This window comes from Grus americana, chromosome 2 (assembly GCF_028858705.1).
Source record: "Grus americana isolate bGruAme1 chromosome 2, bGruAme1.mat, whole genome shotgun sequence".
NCBI lineage: Eukaryota > Metazoa > Chordata > Aves > Gruiformes > Gruidae > Grus > Grus americana.
In genome coordinates, this window is record NC_072853.1 from 82,456,515 (window position 1) to 82,479,832 (window position 23,318).

The 23,318-nt window shown below is 37.1% G+C and overlaps 1 protein-coding gene across 1 annotated transcript in view; it reads right to left on the reverse strand.

Moving 5' to 3' along the window:
- Positions 1-23,318, reverse strand: part of RETREG1 (reticulophagy regulator 1) — a 74,170-nt gene that overhangs the window by 46,015 nt on the left and 4,837 nt on the right. The window contains exons 2-3 of the mRNA XM_054815309.1: positions 11,881-11,987; positions 10,092-10,122 (exon numbers count right to left, since the gene is read on the reverse strand). Of these exons, the coding sequence (XP_054671284.1) occupies positions 10,092-10,122; positions 11,881-11,987 (138 nt within the window). The remainder of the gene's footprint in view (positions 1-10,091; positions 10,123-11,880; positions 11,988-23,318) is intronic.

Below are 23,318 nucleotides of genomic sequence, written 5' to 3' on the forward strand. Positions count from 1 at the left end.
TTAATGTTCAGTGATTACTGTGATGAAAAGAAACATTTTATCATTACAATAAACATAACAATAAAAAAGATGTGTCAGCCTAGATGATGGTAGGCAGCAGCAGGGAGGTTGCATTTTTTCCCCAGTGATGATAATACGGGTATTATGTGACATGTCAGTGAGCATGACACAGGGCTATCAGAACTGGGTCAGCTCAGAATTAGCAGTTCTTAGGTAGTTCACAACATACAAATCCACCTGGCTGTGCTCACAGACACCTTTAACAGAACTGCATTTTTGACACAGCAGATCCAGAAGCAAAAACTCTCATGAATAATTGAACAGTGACTGCAGCTCCATACCTCAAAAAATTAAACACTGATTAGAAATGGCTTTACTGTACATTGAAAATCACTGAATAAAAACTGCCTTACGTTTAAATAAAAAAATGACGAACAAAGGCTGTATTTCCATCCTCCCATCATTATGGGGCTAGCATTTTTCAACTGAGTGTAACAGTTCATTTTTACCAATGAGTAACAAAGGAAATTAATTACTAAGTCACTTTTGCACAGGATGCAGCATACCCTGCAGTTTGCGAAGACTGCACTTATGGCAGGTATTTATTTCACACATTTAATCATGGATGCAGTGACTTCAATTGAATAAAAAATATTTCAAGTCTAGTTTATTTAAGCATAGTAAAAATACACGTCTCACTGTGCTGGTGCCCAGGTGACCTTTCTTCCAACATGGAGGCAAACTGGCAAAATCATAGACTCAGTAGGTTGGAAAAGACCTTTAAGATCATCGAGTCCAACTGTAATGCTAGGTATAAGGATTTTTAGAAGCCTCCACGTGAAATCTCCTGAAGCTGTTCCATGAAGTTACTCCTTCTGACTTATTCAAGGAATAATATTTGTTTATCCCTGAGAAGATACAAACAACACTAAAAAACCAAAAAGCTTTCAAACAATATGCTTAGAAATGATTACTGAAATCTGTCTGTGAGAGATTAGTGAGACCAAAAAACAGCTGTCAAATCACACTACAGGAGGTGTTCTTCTGTATCTTGAAATTTTAATTAAATATTTGTATAAAAACATTTTGTTATCAGAAGAACAAAGAAAAAAAATTTCCCAGAGGTAAACAATGGCAATCTTCTGAATGACTCCCTAGTATCTCAGTGCTGGAAAACCAAAATATACAATATAGAAATCTTGCAGAGCTCTCTAAATAGAATGAAAAGTTTAAAATCATTATTGGTAATTTTGACTCGAACTAGTGAATGGGTTAGAGGAAGGGACAGGATTGTGAAAAGAGTAATACATTTCTCAAGGAATTATGGTTTATGAAGTTAAAACTAGAAAAAATAGGGCTATACAAGCAATTTTAGATGAACTGATTTCACTTGGATACTGACCAAGTTAGTAACAGAGCTGAGAAGCTGTATAAGCAGACAATGAGGATTATTCAGTATCCAAACAAGTACAAAAAGAGGCATATTTCTTTTTAAAAAGTACAAAGCCCATCCTAAAGAAAAGATGAAAGCATACATCTCAACTGTTGCAATGCTTTTGAAAATTTCCTATATGACACTTCAAATCAAACTGTAAAGTTATGGCTTATATGCAATACCCCTAAGATAACTTCATGTTTAATTGAAAAGCCATACAAAAGGGCAGGTATTAGAAGTGTCTTGTTATACGAGATCAATACGTCCTCACCGTTTTCATTCAGATGAGTGAGTGGCAATACCCTGGGAGTATTGCCCTGTAGAGGACAGAATTAGGGTTCAAAGAGGAGCTCACACTGGAAAACGGCATGGAACAATTAAGCAGCCAAACTCATCGGGGACATACTATAATTGACAAACCAAATGCATCAATGCAAAATGGGAAACAACTTACTAAACAAGCAGCATAGCAAAAAAGGAGAATGTTCCCAACAGAATGTAAGCTACTTGAGTTATTTGCAATAGTCTTAGAAAAAATAAGTCTATGCTTGGGATGCATTTATAAGACATTTATGATATGCAGCACAAGTAATCTCTTTTACTTGGTTCTGGTAAGGCTTTGGTTTGGGCATCATGCTAGGACCAATACAGATACTCAAACATGAATGATAAAAGTTTCTGAAAACAACTCACAATTCAGAAAATATTAAATCGGGTTGATGGAATATATCCTTGTTAAAAAAGTCAAAGCAGCCCCAGTAAAATTCTGCTGGCCTTTTGTTTCTGCCCTTACTTCCTCAGAAGTTACTCTTTCCTTGCAGCCACAATAATGTTTAACTTTTATTTTTAACTAATCGGGACAGAAGACAAATAAGGCTTACAGAAAGAGGTATGCAATATTTGTTTGGTAGTTGTAAAGAGACTGGACAATTCCAACATTTTCTCCTCATCTCCTCCATGCACCCTCCATAATGAAAGGTGAGTTGAGCTCCTGGAGATGAGGAAGAGAGGAAAATGTCTTGTGATGGTTAAGGCAGAATCACGTTATAACCAAATTACTAGAGAACCACAGATAGTTGGCCTGACTTCAAAAGTTTGCAAACCACTCTATGTGAGAAGAAATCGGTTATATGCGGCACACATTATGTCTGGCAAATAAAAGAAAAAAAAAGCCAAACAAAGTAACTATTTCTACCAGTGAGATGCATAACACCTACAAAGGCTGTGCCATCTCCTCTGTTTCCCCTTCCCTTAAACAAAAAAGAATCAACCAACCAAAAACCAAGGATAAGTACAGGAAAAGGTATTAAATGGTCTTCAGACTTTAAGTGTGACACTTTTGCAAAAGTTAAAGCCTTTCTATAAAAATATTTTTTTTCTTCCTATAAAAAAAATGAACACACAAAATTTTACCAGAATGCTGATTTTATCGATTATCAAATATAAAAATAAACCCTGAAGAATACATTACCTGAGAACTAAGCTTACAATTTGGAAATACCTAGTCAGAAAGCAGGAATAAAGTCACACAATATTAAAAAAAAAAGTGTCAAGAAACCTTCACAATGTAGACAATTCTTTCTGCAATCTGCAGGAGGTTTGACCATTAATATATAATGTGCCTCTGTGATTTGGAAAAAACCCCACCATGCATATTGCTAGCTGAGTTGTGACAATGCATTATATAAACCAAAGGATAATTACAATTTGATATTTGAACAGTACAGTAGCCACTGAATAAATAAAATATAGATTTAAACTGTAAATAAAATTCAATTTCCATTTGCTAAGACTACAGTTCCACAAGTATGCATCCACTTTCTGCAGGACTGCAACCACTTTTTTATATTAAGAACATTTGGGAGAACCATATTTTTAAGTAGAATAATTTGAGGTATGGTATTCAGCCATATATATATTCTAGCACAAGCTCATATGAATATATGAGCTGAAATGAACAGAACAGCAAACATTACAAAATACCAGGAGTGCAGGTCTCTGACCACAGTAGGTGCTTTCAGATTATATTGAAACTACTGAAGAAGGAAATATTTGCACTCTGAAGCTTATTTTCATCTATTTATCTATTAGACTATATTCTGCTCTCTGCCTTCCTGTAGGTCCACAGGAAGTGTTTTCTTCAGTCTGTTACCAGATTTCATGCAGTTGTGTACAGCCATCTAAAGAACGGATCTCGTCTGGATGACCAAACCAAGACTAAGGGACTGTGCAACAGAAACCGACACTGATGGTCCTATATTTCGGTACTGACTGGCTCACATGACTGGCCCTGGCTTACATTAGCTTTGTTCCTATCTGCAACATCAAGGAAATGGATTGCAAGCGTAAACCAGAAACAGTTCCATTACAACCTTGATTCTGTTTAGATTTTCTAGTAGAAAGACCTCTCATTTCCTAATCCGCTCATCTCTTTTCAACACCTTGAAGGACAAAATTTATTTTTTTTTTGCGATTAAGCAGCATATCCTCAAGGTCTCAAGAGTGAACTGAATACACAATCATACTGTGCCAGAGATTCATTTCAGAGAAACTGCTTGCAAAGAGACAGAGGTAAATCTAGTCCCCATGCTTGTTTGTTGAGCCCTGCAGTTGTTACTGCTGTGCAATGGTATTTCAACATGTTGCTGCAAGAGTCAGCTGCTTATTGTAACCAAGGGCACCAGTCAATGGCATCTTTAAGACAGAGAGGCATTCAGACCAACATAATGACACAAGAGTTGTAAATGCTCTTACTCATCTCACCACCCTAGGCTTACTGTAGATATTCAAGGGAAACAAAAAGTCACCATTAAGGTACAATGTACCTGACCAGCCTACAGACATTTCATTTGGGACAAGATGAATGATGCTTTCCATCTCACAAAGCATTTCAACTCTTTCTCCATTGATCACAAAATAAGACTAGGCAGGCTATATCAGAAATCTTAAGGCAAATGACTTGTAGATTGTCTTAAGCCAATCCAGCAGGCAAAGCATATGCAAATCCGAGGTATGTAAAGCCTCAGACATAACAAATGAAGCATGGTAATTAGATGAAAGGGAGAATTGTCTCATTCATCTTTAGTGATAACATGAAGAGTTTTTTCCATAGCTGTCATTGACATATTAGGAAGAATTTTGCACAAGTGCATTATGGAGGTATGATTAGATTCAAAAGATTTTTCTTCTTCTTCTATGAAAAAACCAATAACTACACACTGTGTGAAGTCTGCAAGCTCTGAATGGTGCTAACACAGAATATTGTTCTTCAAAGTGCACTGACCACTGCAGTGCATACAAACGTCTATGAGCTGGGTTGATGCAAGCGTGGATTTGTGTAGGTGAAAAGACAAATTCCGCTCTTGGAAAGTTAAGACCTGAATTTGAAGCTGATCTGTCACAACAGGGATTTTGCTGGCCCAATAATGGCTGTATTTACCTACCAAGCAGTACCACTCTTTCCCCATGAAGCAGGCAGCAACTTTGACGGCTCTGGGGGTCCACAAGTATCACCATAGTAAACTCTCCAAAAAGGAATCTCTGAAGGAGTGTCTGGAGGAGGGGAGGTGTCGAGAAACAGGAATGTCCTGGGCTTGGACAATAACCTCTGTCTGTTTGCAACCTTCTGTCAGTGAAGGCTATTATCTTCGAAATATTCCAGTTGGCTAACTACTGAGCTTCAAGAGAGCTTCAATATTAGCTCATGGTTTTCAACATCAAGTCCTAAATTGCTTCAATAAAGACACCTGCCAGTTAAAAAATGCAACCAAAAAAAATTTTTTTTTTTCTTCTCTCTAATGTTCCTGTTTCTTCTTACAGAAGTCTAAGTCTTGGTCCTTTTGGGACCAGAAGAGAACATGCAAGTCTACCTGGGAGGAAAGCCCTGCTCAGGGAAGAAAAAGGCTTCCTTTCAAAATACAGCGCCAGGAGAACCCTTTCAGGACTTATTTTCATGGCCTAAAAAAATTATAAACAATATGTTCAATGTATAAAAATGTATTAATTACTGCACACCTACTGCAGTCTGTGCAGCTGCTGCAGCTACTAGTGCAATGGGGTGCTTAACACAATCTTTGGTCAGGGAAGTCTCTTCCTGGAAGTCAGTAGCTTTAATTCGGTTAAGCACATGATAATGCACAGAGAGGCCTGAGAACTAGCTATGAGATCTCCCAGTTTTCACAGTATTAACTCATTCTGGCTTATTCTCTTCAGTCACCCTCTGGTGGCATTTTAAAGGACTGTTGTTTAGCCTCTTCTCAGGCTGCAACTGATTTCTTTTAGGCATGCTATAAAAGGATAATTTTGAATGAATATTAATTTCACCTCCTTAAGTCTGACTACTCAAGAAATGAAGGCATGGCACAATTCCTGTGTATATTCCAATACATCTGCTAGCACTGACTAGGGAAGCACCAGGTTTCACAGAAATCTTGCTAGGATGGGAAGAAATGAAACAGCTTTATAAAGAAAAAGAAAGTAATTTAACAGGTGGCCTTCTCCAGTGCTCCTTTAACAGTCGTTACCATTTTTTAAAAAAGGCAAGATATCAATAGAGAAGCTCCTTAGAAACAGAAGCAGATTCAGAAACAGAACATACTACAAGTCTGCCTCACTGAGAAAGGTTCAGGATGAGTTCTCATCTCGCCTCAGTTTTAAAATTTTTAACTTAATATAGTACTAAATAAGTCCATTAGAAATAAAAGCACAGGTCTTCTTACATAGACATATTTTGAATAGGTGCCAACTAGCATTCACCATTTGATTTAGGGCAATAAAAAAGATGAGGCTACTCTTGCTTTTATGAGTCAGCAGCCAATTTTTATGAGTCAACAAAAACCAGGGAGGACCAAAAGGAAGTGCAACAAGTTAACTATCTTTATTGAAGAACTCCATCTCTGATACTTGGACTGTACGTGCAGCAGAAGGGATGCACAATGCATGTGAATGCAAGTTTCAGAACAGTGATAATCATTCACCTTCCAACTACCATAAGCTTTAACTCAAAAACAATAGTACAAAGCATACCATTCACTATTGAAATCATCATAAAACTGTGCCACCATTTATGAAACAACATAGTGTGATAGTGACAGAATGATATTAATTTTCAAAACCAGAATTATGTAACACAAAGGTAAGGCAGGAAACGAGTCTGTTCAGATCATTTGTTACTTTCTCACTGTATCTATTTTGATACACTGAACAGTATGTGGCAATGCTGTTGGGCACTAAAACTGGACATTTAGGTAGTTAAACCATTAAAATAGCTCCTGGCACAGTTTTGGCACGTGCCAGCTAGCACTTTCCCTAACAACCCAAGGTAGTTTCAAAGTTGGCACAGCCCAGGAATCCTTTACAGCCTGCACAGGGCCATTCGGTGTTGACCGTAAGGCAGTTAAATGCTACGGACACAGTTGTTTTGTGCTTGGGGGTGGCCATGATGCCAGAGAATGGTCATGAACACAATTTATTAGAACAAGCATTGCCTCTCATTCAAAGTACTACAGATCTGGGGTTTCTTCTCTGTATGTTATTTAAGAGCGTGTGATTCTCTGCTGGGTGGCATTTTTTTGTAAATAGACAGTATAGGGATACATTTGACACAGTTTGGTTATATAAGATAACATGAAAAGAGTTTTTCATATCCAATTTTGAGTAAAATGAAAAGCAATCATACACGCAGCCTCAGCATCTTATAGTTCTTCCAATTTCAACCCAATCAACAGGCACATTTATATGTTAGCATTCAGAAAAAGAGGAAAAACTACAAACCCACAAATATGCACCCACGGTGTTAACAAATTTAAAGTCTTTATGTGAACTTATAAAAGTTCTAAATGAAAGCTAGGGTGCAACAGTTGAAAATTCATTTATGCTTAACAACCTCTCAAAGCTGCCTTAACACCAGAGGACTGTGAAGTGTCTAAAGCAACATCTATTTTTAGAGATGGTATGCAAGAGCCAGAGAACTGCAAACCAGTAAAGTCATCTCTGTTCTCTGCAAACTGTCAGGAAATCTAATAAAGGACATGCATGCTGTCTTATGGCACAATTTTGTAAAGAACATCACATCACAAGCCTTCTGTGCTCTCAAAGAGTCAACCAGCTTGTAAGTGAACGTCGATACCCATAAAAAATTCACCTGTATTCCTGACAAGGCTTTCAGCAAGGTCTCTCATCAAATGCTCTTAGAGAGACTTAAAAGTCATGGGATATGAGAGGAATTATTCTGGTAAAGATGGAGCAAACTGCAAGGAATGACAGAACTTTAACCAAGTATTAAGTATCAAGTGATTTGCTTGTCAAAAGGCAGATGATATGTGAAAAGATTCATATGGAAAAAAGGTCACGTGGGCTTTAGGCTGACCTTTACTACTCAGGAACATAACCTTGAAATGATTATGTATCTATGAAAATATCAGTTTAGAGCTCAGTAAAGGTTTAAAAAAGCCAATCAAGCATTGGGATTTATTTTGAAGAGAGGGCATTTTTTGTAACAATGTATAGTCTTATGCCAATGTATAGCCCAAGGTCTCCCAAATGCTGAACAGTATTTCTAATTCTGCACCTGCCCCATGACAAAAAGGATAACAGAAATGGAAGAAAAGTGCAAAAAGTGCAATGAAGATACCAAAGCTACAGAAAACTTCTATTTTAGGAACAATTAAGTAGTCATGAACTGAACAGGACAGGATAGAGGTTTATAAAGTCACAGCTTGCTGGAGAATATTTATAGAGTGTGATTGCTCACTATTTCTTCCAACACAAAAAAAGTACAAAGGGATTAAGAAACTATTATATAGCTGTAAACAAACAGAAGGCTGTGTTCACAAAACACATAGTTCAAGCTGTGGATATCTGTGCTACAGGATGTTGCGAATATCAGAAGTTTGTAAGAGCAAAAGCAATGAGACAAAATTCATGAAAGGTCCACCTACAACAGTTTAGGGATAAAGGAAAAAAAAAGACCACTTCTGGTACCTAGGAGTCCTTTAACTGGAAGCTGCAGGAGGCTGGGAAAGTACACTAGGAGACGTATGCTGCAAGCTTGTCCTGCTTTAATACACTACCCAAAAGCCACGTTTCTCCTGGCTGGTCATCTTCAGAGAGCAGGTACTGTGCTACATGGATGTATGAACTGACCTTGTGTTCTTACCATTGCAAATTATTTTACACAAATATATAGAATGCTTGTATTATATTACCCAATAGAACAAGCTATAGTGAGCTCATCAAATTCTCTTTTCCACTCTCTGTATCGGGCTTTCCACAGAATAGCGAGTCAAGTCCAAGATTGTGGATACCTGAACACCTGAACCCAAAATATGTAAAGTATTTTTCATAGTCTTTTCATAAAGATCATAAAGATGTTCTGGTTTTGGGATGCAATGAATTGGGGAGTGAGAGAAAAAAATTGTCTCAGACTGAAGAATTATTGTTCATGGAAACAAAGGACAGTTAAAATCCTACATTTCTTTCCATTCCATGACTGGTAAATTCAGATGTCAAAACACAAAAAGATAGTAAGTTTTATGTAAATTTCTCTCACAAGGAACAGGGTGAAAGAACTAAACACAAGTCACACTATTTTGCCACAGCAATGGCTTCTCAATTAAAGTCTTTGAAGCGCTGCCGGTCTACACAGATACACTGAGTAGTACTAGCTATGGTAAAAGAACCATTTTATGCTGCTCGGTTCATGAACTAACTTGTCATCAGTTCCACATAGCTCCACTTCAGATTTGTAAGAAAGCCTGAAGATAGTTCATACTTCTAGAAGTTTAGGAATGACTGCACATCTGAAGTGCTTTCTGTAACTGCCATGATATTGGTATCTATCTCTAGGCAGAACACAAAGCCCTGCATCTTCCCTTTTCAACTTTGCATTAGTCTTTCTTCAGTGTCAGGGTGTAATACAGTAGTGTACTAATGGGTATTTGTAATACAGCAGTTGCTTTTAAATGATGTCAGATATGCCATAATTGTTGGTGGTCTGTTTAGAAAAATAATGTCTTATATATACAAACTTTTATTCTGAAAACAGATTGTCTGCAAACCGTTTAGAGACATTGTTTATACTGCAAACAAATCAGTGATATACTCCACACTAACAACATCATACAAACACTTGCCTGTGGACTGAGGCAGCCCAATGGCAAGTCAACAGACTTCACAATTATTGATTAATTTCCTATGGATATCAACTAATATTTATTTGAAATTATAATGATCAATTACTTGTGTTGGCTACCCCAGCAAGCTTACCTACTTCTAGACAGCACTAGTATAACAATGTTCTAAAAGAAAGCTACCTCCTTAACCAACACAGTATATTTCCCTCATAAAAAACTTCAAAGAAAACACCAATTCCCAGAACACACAGAGAATGATAATCCCACTGTAAAAAAAAAATTGCTGAAAGTATTTTGATATGTTACTGTATACTTTAATGTAACTCAAATCAGAAAAAATACACTTTCTACAACGTTATTAAAATTAAAAATGATAAGCAGTCATAAACTTAGAAATTATGATAAGATCAAAATAATTCAGTTTTATTTTAATTAGAGGGAAAATAGACTATTTTTTAAATTCAAGACTAATTATAAAAAAAAAGGATATTAAATAGCCAATATATTAAAAATAATATACCTACTTGCTAGTGATGGTCCTCCAAAGCTGCGCACCTGCAATTGTTGGAACGTAAGATGAAACACAATGCATTAAACCAGAAACAATATTATTATATTTTTCTTTATTCATAAGGAATGCTCAAATTTGGGACAAAATTACTAAGGAAGTGTCTGTTAACAGTCAAAACAGGAAGGATATATTAACTTAGAGTAACAGTCCTTGAATTTTTTTCTGTAAACTTAACATACCAGTTAAAAAATAAATGGAAAAAAATCAGTACCTTATATTGCTACATTTTCACATGGAAGGAGAAGATAACCAACACAACTTACGCATTACATCTACAAACTGTCAACCGCTTTCATTACATTCCTTATGAATCTGTAATAGTCTTGCCATCTAGTGGTTGGCTGGAAATGCGAAGTAGCTACACAAAAGCCTTACACTGGAAATAATTTTCTGTCTGCTTTTTGTAGTGACACTTTATTGACTTCAAGTCACTACCACAAGATTTCTACAGTATTACCTCAAGAACCTGATTGTTGTTGAACTCTCTGTACAATGTCATCAAAGGCAATAGTAAAATAAAAAAGTTTACTGTAGTAAAATAATCATTCTGTTAGCTGGGAAACACAAGTCTTCCCAGCCTCATCTCTATGATGAATGTTTAAAAATTCACATAGAAACAGGAGTGAAACACAAATGAAGATGGGATGGTATTCTTACTCTCTTAGCTTGGTGAATATTGGTACATCTTGGGTTTGGTCAATACAAAAATATTAGAAATTACAGCTAAGAGAGGATTTGCATAAAATCACCACCTTCCAACTAGTGAGGTATTCAACATCAGCGGCAATTTATACAACACAGAGCCTAAACATCAAATTCTGCTAAGCTGTTTAAGTTGGCCTCTAAGCTTGCAACGCTCAGCTAGGAAACACAACAGTATTGAAGACTCTGGAGAAGGCAATGACAATGAACCATGCTTAAAAAAAGGTTGCAAATAACTGCTGTAACTTAGCAGGGAACAATAGGCTTTAGCAGTCAGAAATGACGTGGTAGTACATCAAAGAGGAATACCATGCTTCTCTGACACCTATTTCCTGCTTTTGTACTATGTTGGGATTCAACATCAAACAAAAGGCAAAATAAGATACTTTAAAAAGATCTCCCTGACAATGAAAATTACAGACTGATGACAATCATTTTGCCAAAGAATTTTCAAGATGGTAATGAAACACAGAACAGGAATGAAAAACAAACAAACAAACAAATAGAAAGCCCCAAACACCAGTCTGGCCAACTCAAAATCCCTTGAATTCACGAAAGACTTTGTACACACTGGAAACTAGACACTACATAAAGCAGAAAAAAAATACTGCTCGTTTTTTATTTCAGTTGTGCTAAGACAGGTAATTTCTCAATATATTTACAAAGTTGACCAATTGATATTTGGTGTTTGAAACTTTCCAACAATGATGTGATTAGAGTAATGTCAGAAGAAGTAGGAATGTTTAGGAAAACTTTGTATTTTAGAAAATAATGCATTTTCAGACCTAGCAGTTAAGAAACAAGAATGATTGTTCACTGATACCAATTATACCCATGCTAAACTAAATCTCCTAATGCCCTTTCTATAAAATATAGGAAAAACTTCATTGAAAATGGTAATAGATCATCACAGATATATTATTTCTCTCTGAAATTAACTAATGCTTTTAAAATAATCATACTATCAAAGTGGATTTAGTAATGAACTAACATGAATTGCAGGTGTTTAAGCAAGGAACTCTATCAGTATACTGCCTTACCTTTTATCCTCGAGAATACCAAATCCTTTATTATCTGAAGAACTAGCACTCCAAGTATTATGAGAGAAGTCAGATGATACACTCTCCAAGGGGTCAGTGCAACAAACCTAGAATGTCAAGAAGAAATACGCATTGAATACTTTTAAACTTATTCGAAGTATACATAAACTGAGAGCTGCTATTAGTACTGAAAATAAAGAGAAAAAAATAGATTGATATTATATTAATTGAATTTTCCCCACAACCTTTTCACAGTAAGCAAATACTGAGAGCTCCAAGCATGACAGTCTCATTTAAAGATGCAATTGTTAAACATAGATTGTGTTCATAGTAGATCTCTGTCCACACTGTTATCTAAGCACAGAGGAAGTGTAGGAAACAAAATATTAATTATTGCATAGGACACATTACTTTTAAAATTAATTACTGTTTTATTAACATAAATTGTCTTGGCACACAACATTCTTTTTTATTCATATACAAAAAAAGGTTAGATATTTTGTCGTGTTTCCTATAGGACAAGATTTTTATACAAATGATTCTTTCAAATGCAAAGATGAAGTAAAACTGTATCATTCATGGTATAATACTCGAACTTCATAAGGAGTTTTTATGTAATAAAAAACAAAATTCACAAAAGTTTTAGAGCATTTCTAGTCAAGTCAAACAGCCTCAGACTCAGAATGTACGATTTATAATCTCATGCACTGCTGAATTTGCTATCCAGGTGTCTTTGGATATTAGCTCTTCCATCTGTTTTACTGACAAATATCCTAACTCACAAAAAAGTATTGGAAGCGTAAAAGAATTAAAATTCAATTAAATGAAAAAAAAGCTGAAGTACTTCAATAGCTTGTTTCAAGCGCTTTAAGTCAGAGATCTGAATAAAGATAATGAGCACATTAATATCTTTTTCAAGGTAAAAGCAAAACCAATTAACTTAAAAAAAAAAAAAAAAATTGAGGCTAGCCAAACCAGTAAGAAGCCACTGTCCAAGGCAGTGGACCAAATGAGAATACCAACAGAAACAAAATCATACAAAGCTGGAAGGTTTCCAAGAAACCTCTTGGATTTGAAAACAGGGCAATTGGCCACCCAACTAGTTGCTGCTGCAGAGTTTTTCTTCAAGAGGTGGAAGAGAAGTGAAAACGTGTAGCAAGCATGGCCACTGAAGGAAGCCAAGAGACATCCTTTGAGCACATTTGGATTTTTAGAAAGAAAATTGACTTGCAGGTGTTTCTAACAACCTCAGGACACACTGCAGTTTTAGAAAATTGTCCCAGTATTCCTTGCAATTCTCAAAAAACAGGACTATATTAAAAAAATGTCCGTGCCACTGATTTGCACATTTAAGACAAACTCATAATGCCCGATTGCCCTGAGCAGACCAGGATATGATTTCAGGTCATGCTGAAAGTTTTTTCTGAATATGAAGGGTTTCTACATCTGTGCAGAGTTTGAATTATAAGACTACTCTATCAAAAAAAAAAAAAAAAGAAGCATGAAATCAGTACATCTGTATACTCTCAGCCGGCTCAAGAAAACCAACAGAGATGTTTAAAGAAAAATGATTACAAAGCTTTCAAAGCTCCCCATGCATAGCTCATTAAATCAAAACTCCTAACAGCTCTGCATCATGCTGTCCCACTATTTTTCTTGGTGATAATCTTCACCATTAAACATCCTTGATTCTGCTTAAGGATCAGGTTTAACTGCACTGAAGACTTTGCTTAACCTACTTATTTAACTTACTGACAATGGAGGAGATGCAACACTGTAAAGAAAGATCCAGTGAAGAATTTTTCACACAATTTGTAAGCATCAGAAGTTTGTAAGAAACGCAGACCTTTAAGTTATGTGGGCTTAATAACATGCCTATTCTACAGGTTCTTTATTGTGCTTGTGCGTTAATATTATATAGACTCAAACAGTACGCCCCGACTTAGCAATTGCCATTGGGCTGTCCTCAGTGGTTTACAGAAATACATCAACACTGAAATTTAAGTGTGTGCAAATGCCTGTGCATGCATGCACACATTTTACTAGTTGTTAAAAGCAAGATCGGATGTTCACTAAGAAGGTTCAGCCTGTCTTTCAAAGAATATACAGAACACGTTTGACCTACTTTATGCTCACAACTAAACCGTACTCCTAGTTTCACTGCCATCACAGCTGACACCTGCTGTTAAAAACAAGTGCACTAATGCGGACAAGGATTAGCAAACAAGGATTAACGAGGTAGCATCCTCTCTGAAAGATGCTTCCAAGTCATGTCATTCTACCTTTGTGATACTGCAGTCTTTCTGCTCCATAGCTTTTGGGGAAAAAATCCCTGTAATCTAGTTGGAGCAGCTAATGTAGTAGCCAAAGAAGGACTCTTCACTTATTTGGAGAGCTTTGAATTGTTCTGACTGGACTTCCCATGCCTTAACATTATTAGGTGTCACGCTCCTTCCTCCCCTGCTTCAGTACTGTTATTTACCCCAGGCTGTTTGCAAGAAAGACCCTCTCTCATAAATTCATTCAGAGCCAGTGTCTGTCAGCCCTCAGGTGCTCCAGCAATATGGATTAGCAAAACTGTGAGCCATGTCAGACAGACCTATGTCCCTGAATGCCTTACTGGTTATAAGCTGGTAAGGGCCCCTAGTAGGGTTTTTTTGCATATCTCTACCATAAACTTATAAAAAAATGCTGGCATCTGAAAACCACTTACTATGCTAACAGTGTCAGGATTCAAAATTCTTACAGGAATTATCAACAAGATGCATAGCAATCAGACTAACAAAAATTTTCAGTGGTACTTTTGCTTATTATTAGGACTTTTTTTCCCATTCTTCTTTTTTAAGGAAAACAACAGAGTTTACTTAAGTATTTCTAACACACACGCATATCTGACAAAACTGAAAGGCTCCAGAATGACATCATCATATACTACACAAAAATATTTGTTTAGTAGAAGAATCAATAGCTATACTTATTCAACAAACTTTTATGCTCTCTTTTTAAGAAATAAACAAAAAAGACTGAATTCTAAATTGTGTAGTTTCTTCTACAAGTGGAAGTAACAACCATTACAGACATAAACAAGATGTGTCCCCCCATGAAATTCTGCAGTATTTTGAGAGATACAGGGTTTGGTTTTTTTTCAGAAAGTAAAGGTTAAAACAAGGTATAGAACTTTGCACTTTACATAATGACTTCAGCAGTTAACAGGGCAGCTTGCATGACAAGAGGGCAAGAGCACTGGCTGAAACAGGCATTCCTGGCACATGGGAGGCCTTCGCTGAGACACCACTCCAGAGGCAGGATACAGCCATCTGGTTTCCAGGCACGCAAAAAATGCCTCAAGCCTCTCCCCTAGGCTGATGGTAGCAGTGACCTCACCTGTGAAAGATGTGTTTTGGTTGACATATAGAGCAGTCAAATGAAGGAGTGACGGGAGGCAGTAAGCACGTGGCAGACCACTACAGAGTACAATTTCCCAAATTTGATTGGGTAAGCGGCTGAGCAACTTGATGTGATGGCACCTGCTCTGAGGAGGAGTTCAGACTAGCTGACCTTCTGTCATCGTTCCAACCCGCATTCTATGTAGGAAGAATGTAGGCTTGATGGAGCCTAACCTGCTACTGAATTCCACTACGGGAGACTGAGAAACCATGATTATAAAAAGAAGTAGGAGAGATACCAACTATTGACTGTTAGGATAATTAAGCAATGGCTGCCCACAGAGGTTGTGGAATTTCCATCCTTGAAGGCTGTCAAGACAAAACGCTGAGCAACCTGTTCAGAATTAAGTACAGATCTTTTCTGAGCTGGAAGTTGCACTATAGACCTCCTAAGGTCCCTACTGACCTGAACTGTATTTTCATTCTATGACTATTGTAGTCTATTAAAAGTGGCTAGCAAATCCTTTTCTGTAAGACGCTGAACTTAGAACTTTAACGCATAACAGTTTCTAGTTCTTGGCCTGGTTGTACTACATCTGGACTGAAATGATTCTAAACAGCAAAATTAAGAATCAAAACTTGACTACTTTCACAATTAGAAGTCAAAATTCTTCAACTGTATAAAAGTAAACTCTTTCTATTGCAATAATACACATAAACAATACTACATACAAGTGTGAGATTTACTGAAGAGAGTACTTCATTCCGACACTCCACTGAGAGCTATCCTACCTGCTCTTCAGCATTTCAGTCACCTTCATTTCTTCCTACCTACATACAATTACAGAGTACAAAATTATTTTCTTAAATCCCATAATGCAACTTCTCTTAGCAAGTTGTGCTTCTTTATTTTTAGTGTCACGCAAATAAGTATGCATTGCCATTAATCTCTATTACCTATTCAGAATTTGCTAAACTCAAATGTCACCTTTTCAGTATTTTGGCAACTTCCATATTTTGCTAAAATGTTATGTTTAAGTTCAAGAATCATGCTCTCACTAAAAATAAAAAAGAATATCCTTTTGAGAAGCTTCCCATAGCCATGGAGGTCAGATGGAAAGAAAAGATGGGACAACAAACGCAGCTGAAATCCCAATGGCAAAAGTAAGACTGTACATAGTAGAAAAGCAACACATTAAAACTAATGATTAGGCCTAATCTGGTTAGAGAGCTCCTTCACTTACTCCTGGAGGTGATAGTATCTAATATCGTATCACCTAAAGATAGAAAAGTATCCTAAGGTACCTGGTCCTTCTTGCCTTTTCTCCCACTCTTTATACTGTATGGGATGGTCATATGTCAATACTGGCAAGATATGTTACCTAACACAACAAATCATCCATTGGATCCGTTATATCAAGAAGTAGCCACCTCCCAGTGCTGAGCTCCTGGGAGAGTTAACTGCACAAACCTGATCATAAAGAGTCATTCAAGTGGCACAAGCCAGCTAAGAAATTTCACAGGCAAACACTGTCACACAATACTGCAGTCTGTAAACATAATGAACTCTTCCAGAGCATGGCAAAAGCTATTTTTAATTGTTTTAATTGTACTTGTGAGATACAGGGAAGGTATGGACCTACTGAATTGCTTTAGAAGTTAAATATATCGATTTAATGATACAAGCCTCATTTCAGCTATGAAGGTCTATTTTTTACAATACATTCTAGAACTATGAATGACTTGCACTTTGCAAACACAGATCATAAGAAAATATTTCATTAAGAATTAAACAATTTAGATTATCAGCAGCCAGAGCTAGTTATTTCTGGAAAGCCTTAGTAGGTACACTTTTAATAACTATCCTTAGATGAATTCCAGAAATAACCACACAAATACATAAAAGCTGTGAATAACACAGACACAGAGCTTTTCTTCACCATCAGCTATTACAACACATTATTGGCTGCATGAGTGATTTGCAGACTTTAGTTCAGTGCCCAACGAACACATAGTTACATCTTAAAACCAGAGCTCAAACTCTTCAGAGTAGCTTTGTGGTGTTTTAAATAGCATAGGTTGGTATATACTTGTTTCCTCATTAACCGCTAAGGTAAAAATCCACTAAACACTTTCCAGCCATAGTTTTTCACAGACCCAGTCTTGTTCCGTAAGACACAGCTATGATGCACCATTGAACAAAAGAAAGAACTGTCCACAGCTCCAAATGATAAACCTGTATGCAAGAGTGGGCTATGACATAAACCAGCTTAAGAATGGCTCTCACCTGTACAGATCAAATATTTCTAGGGCATTTTGAGAATGCTCAACTGCTGACAAGGGATATTCTGCTTTTTTATCTGCTAATTTTAAAGGTATGTCTACTCCTGCTAGTACAGGGAACTGCCCAACACTGTTTCGGACAGATGTCTACAATGATGGCATGTAGATAAGAAAAAAAATGTGGTCTTGACTGTTTCCTGGTGGTAACTGTTTCCTGCTTGGAGCTGAATGCAGACCATTCTTCCATGCTTACTGCTGGAGTGATCAGCACCAGTCTGGTTGCAACAAATCCTGATGCCTATCTCAAGGCAAAAAGTCTGGGAAAGGGCAGGAGGGTTAGTTTTCTTCTAAATACAGCATGAAATGCACTTCCTGAGGAACACTGCTGAAATACACTACAAAGGCAGTATCAGAAACCTTTTGCTCCTACTGATCACTGGCTCAATCATTTTGTTTGCCCTCTTGTGAATCAAGAAGCAGTAATATATATTAAATTTAACTATATTTTATTTAAAGGTAATTTAACACTTTGACTCTTCTAATTGAAAAGAACATCCCAAAGCAGGTTTGCAAAAAATAAAAATAAAAAAATAAAAATAAAAAAATAAAAATAAAAATAAAAATTAAAAAAAAAAAAAAAACCAGAAGAGGCATGACTATTATTCTAAAACATGCAGCATTTTCTTTATTCTTTCTGTTAAGAGAAAGACAATTCAGTCATCAACCTTTTATTCAAGAGGCTTATTTGTCAGGTTTTATTCAAAAGATTAGGATCATATTTGTTCAGCCAGAAAGCAGAGATCAAATCAAATCTGGACAGCTATTTCTTAGAAATCCTTCCAGAACTTATTAGGAATAAAGATTTTGGAAAAATAAATAAATCTCTTGTCGTAAGAAACAAACTCCCACAAACTTAAACTACTATTACTTTGACAGCCACCTGTAGAAGTGGTAGTTCTCTTGGAGGTGTGCGCACAGGTTGCCGGGCAAAAGGCAAAGACTGCTGGACAATTCTAACTAATGTTAGTAACACATACGAGAGGAATTCAAATTCCGTAGTCTCTCTACCCCAGCTACAAGAAACGACACTTTAAACTTGTAAGTAAGTCTAAATAAAAATTAAAATAGCACAACTCTAAGCAAAAATATTAGAAAAATCTTTAACATGCTTTGCATTTAATCACCAAAGAGAAATTTGCTTATAAGCTGGTAAATTTGGAAGTATATTGGTGGTCTGGGAAATAGGATCAAGTCAATAATAAAATGTCGCATTGCAAAATTATCTCACACTGTTTGCAAGGAAACCTCTTGGGGAATGCAGTAGTTAGAATAATGTTTCAACATCTGTGGCTTGTGGATCAGATTTACTGTAACCTATTGCATTCAGATAGGCATATTAAAAAAAAAAATTAGAGAAGGAGAAAGTTTAAATGACCTAAAGTACATACCTTGAGTCTACCATGACATCAAATGCTACTGTTACATCAGTGACAACAGGGTTGGTTTGTCCATGGAAGTTAAAATAATTTTGAATTAAACACATAACACCAAATAACCTGGCTTCCTTTATTTTTGCAGAAACATGCCCAGATGACCTTAATTAACCTGTACTCTGGCAAAGTACAGAAGAAATCTTAATCCCATTTTCTCATACAGTAGCAGCAGTTTGATGTTAAACAATCCACCTCTACCATGCTACCCTAAATCTCCTTTTCTTTAATGCTCTCATTAGTCCTGTAACTTCTACCATGGAGTATAGCATATCCCCCTAAAACTTCCACTGTTCTCAAAATTCTACTTACTATTTGAAAGGTCTCATTATTTTGAGTTAATACATGAAGAAACTACCATTTCTCTCAAGACAACTGCTTTAGACAAAGAATTTCTAAGTTTTAGCAAGACAGAATAAACCTAAGCCATGCTGCAATTCCTCTGTTCTCCTTTGTTCGGGATTTTCATCTTCTGCAAAGTCCTCATCCTGGATTTGGTCCTAAATTGTTCAGTAATGCTTGCTTTCCCTCACTTTCTCAATTATCCCATTTGATTTCTTTCCTGATTGATCCTGTTTTCATCTTACTGGTTGAAAAATGCTGTAAACAATCCAGGTTTTTATGTAACACTGCCTGGCTCTTAAACAATGTCAATTTTCATTCCTGTAAACCAATATCTCAGCCAAAACTATGCAAACTGTCATGAAAAAGCTGTTAATGGCTTTATTTTTTTTTTTTGCTAACTACATTAAATTTCTGTTCCACTTTTCTACCTCCAAAGCCTTCGAAAGTTTTAATAATTTGCATTGAACATAAGCTTAAAACTGCCTGAGTGAAAACAAGCAGACCCTAGAATTATATCACATCTTGTCTTGCCATCGGAATTTTAGCTTTACTTGACAAAGTGTATTTTGGAATATCACTTTCTAGGGGGGGAAAAAAAAACCTGCAAACATTTTTAAAGCCTGCAGAACAAACAGCAAATTACTGTACTGTAGCTGGGTATAACAAAATAGTCATAATACCACTAAGTTACAAAAGCTTGGTAAAAAGCAGCAAATTAAGTAAGTTAAGACTATCAGACTAAAAGACACAAACTGGCATCCATGTAAGAAACCCATTCATGTGGATGCACAGTGAATTTCAAAATTGCTTATGCCAGAATTTTTTTCTTCTCTTTTCTGATAATGAATGTATTATAATTACAAAAGAAATACGTCAATACATAACCTATTCTACTACCTTAATTTAAGGGATAAGAGATAGAAACTCTTATTAGGGTTTGAGGCAGGACTACAATCTATATTAAACTATTCACTTGTGTGTTATCCTGATACTTTGGATTTTGGGAAAGTAATCCCAAAATGACTAAAAAGGTAGTTGTAAGATACCTTTATAATAAAGATAGCTGAAGACTGAAATTGCCCACATTAAAAATCAGATTTAGCATCTGGTTGCTGCAAGTAGAAAAACATTTTGTCACAGAAACATATATATGTGTTCTCCTGAACTGGGAGATATTGCAAATTTAAGGTCAACATACAACAAACTGGCCTCGAAGTGTCAATACCCCTTTTTACTCCAACTCAATTTTCATGCATTTTTCTTTAGGTGTTGATTTCACAGATTTCTTTTATTTGAATTCTCACTTAATTTAGTTTGGTAATCTCCCTCCTGTCCGCCACCACTGATGAATTTCCCACATATATTCTAAATGAAAGCAAGTATTTTGAACCAAATACTTTCTTCCTAAGGATTTAAATTAGGGCAGAATTAATTCCTTCTGTATTAGTTTTGTTCAGTGTGCTCTCAGATTTGAGTGTGGTTTTGGGAAAGCTTAAGTCTGAGAGGGGAAAAAAAAGGATTCGGAAACAGCTGAATTACTGTGTAAGCTGAATTAAAGCAATAGGGAATAAAATATTTATGCATTGCAATTTCAATAACTGGACTCATCAAAAATCCACAGTTGTTTAAGTAAAATTAGAAGTAGAATTTACATAGCCAATACAATCTGTATGGTCTCTGTGAATTTCTTACTAATGACATCTGGTGGCATGCTGGTAATGAAGAGTGGTTTGGATGGATAAAAGACATATGATCCTTGTACAAGGACTAAGTGAGTCATCCTTAAAGAAGGGACCACAAACTGTTGAGGAACAACAACCACCAACCTCACAACCACCAGGCAGTACTGCTACACTGACTGAAAAACACTAGTGATCACCACATCAGCCTTCTAGGAATAACATCATTAGAATAAGATGACTACATAATAGAGACAAAACCAAGAAGAAAGTAATATTTCATAAGCAGTGGATTTCCTAAGGTTCAAGATGCCAAGTTCACCAAGATGCCCTGTTTGACTGAGCAGTTCCCTGACAACTCATTTCCAGTGGTACCCACAGTCAATGTTGATAATAGGCAGAAATTTACAGTCCCCTTTCTCAAAAACTCAAAATGGAACATGACATAGCCATACTAAACATATATGGAGTTATAAACAGCCATACAAATGTGCCTGCTGCTTGTGTCTCAAAGAATTGTATTGCATTTGTGTGGCCAGGTTTTGATTGCAGGGGGGCTACAGGGGTGGCTTCTGTGAGAAGCTGCTAGAAGCTTCCCCCCACGTCCGACAGAGCTAATGCCAGCTGGCTCCAACATGGACCTGCTGCTGGCCAAGGCTGAGCACATCAGTGATGGTGGTAGCGCCTCTGGGATAACGTAGTTAAAAGGGGGGAAAAAAATGTCCAATTGCAGCTGGAGAGAGGAGTAAGAAGATGAAAGAACAACGCTGCAGACACCAAGGTCAGTGAAGAAGGAGGGGGAGGAGGTGCTCCAGGTGCCTGAGCAGAGATTCCCCTGCAGCAGCCCCTGGAGAAGACCATTGTGAGGCAGGATGTCCCCCTGCAGACCATGGAGAAGACCATGGTGGAGCACATATCCACCTGCAGCCCATGGAGGACCCCATGCTGGAGCAGGTGGATGCACCCAAAGGAGGCTGTCCATGGGAAGCCCGCGCTGGAGCAGGCTCCTGGCAGGATCTGTGGCCCCATGAAGAGAGGAGCCCACGCTGGAGCAGGTTTGCTGGCAGGACTTGTGACCCCATGGGGGACCCACGCTTTGAGCAGTCTGTTCCTGAAGAACTGCACCCCGTGCAAAAGACCCACATTGGAACAGTTCATGAAGAACTGCAACCCGTGGGAAGGACTCATGTTGGAGAAGTTTGTGGAGGACTGTCTGCTGTGGGAGGGACCCCATGCTGGAGCAGGGGCAGAGTGTGAGGAGTCCTCCTCCTGAGGAGGAAGGAGCGGCAGAGACAACGTGTGATGAACTGACCACAACCCCCATTCCCCGTCCCCCTGTGCTGCTGGTGAGGAGGAGGGATAGAAATTGGGAGTGAAGTTGAGCCCGGAAAGAAGGGAGGGGGGGGTGGGGGAAGGTGTTTTAAGATCTAGGTTTATTTCTCATTACTTAACTGGTAACAAATTAAATTAATTTTCCTGAGTCGAGTCTGTTTTGCCTGTCACAGTAATTGGTGAGTGATCTCTCCCTGTCCTTATCTCGACCCATGAGCCTTTCGTTATATTTTCTCTCCCCTGCCCAGCTGAGGAGGGCAGTGACAGAGCGGCTTTGGTGGGCACCTGACCTCCAGCCATGGTCAAGCCACCAGAAGAATAAGAATCTAGATGCAGGCATACATTGCATATGCACACTGCTCTAAAAGTGCAGAAACCTTGCTTTATAGGCAAGCTTTCCATCAAGATGCAGTAGTGACACCATTTATAGTTTGTGTGCAAACACCTGAAAGAAATGCTTAGTCCAGTACTATTTTCTAACATCAAAAGAATAAAATAATGAAAAGTACTTTGTGATCTCTCCATGGTAAGCATTATCATTGCCAAGCTGAGCTTTCAAGTAAGAAACACTTTAATAACAAATCTTAAAGTGAATTGTATACTTAAACTGAAAACAAAACAAACACTTAATATCAAATCTTAAAGCAAATTTGATACTTTAAACAAAACACCCCAAACCTCTAAACTCTGAGTGTGTTTTTGTTACTAACATTTAAATAGCAATTAGATTTTATATCTGGAATAACCTTTCTAGCACAGTCTTTACCTGACGCAATGCACATGGCTGGTTCAGATGAAGAAATATTGTTTCCTCTCTTGATTAATTTTCCCATACAAAAAAAAAATTCATTAGGTCTGAGACAAAACAAAACAAATCTGGGTATAGATGGTGGCAAAAGACACTATTTTTAATGTTAGATTTG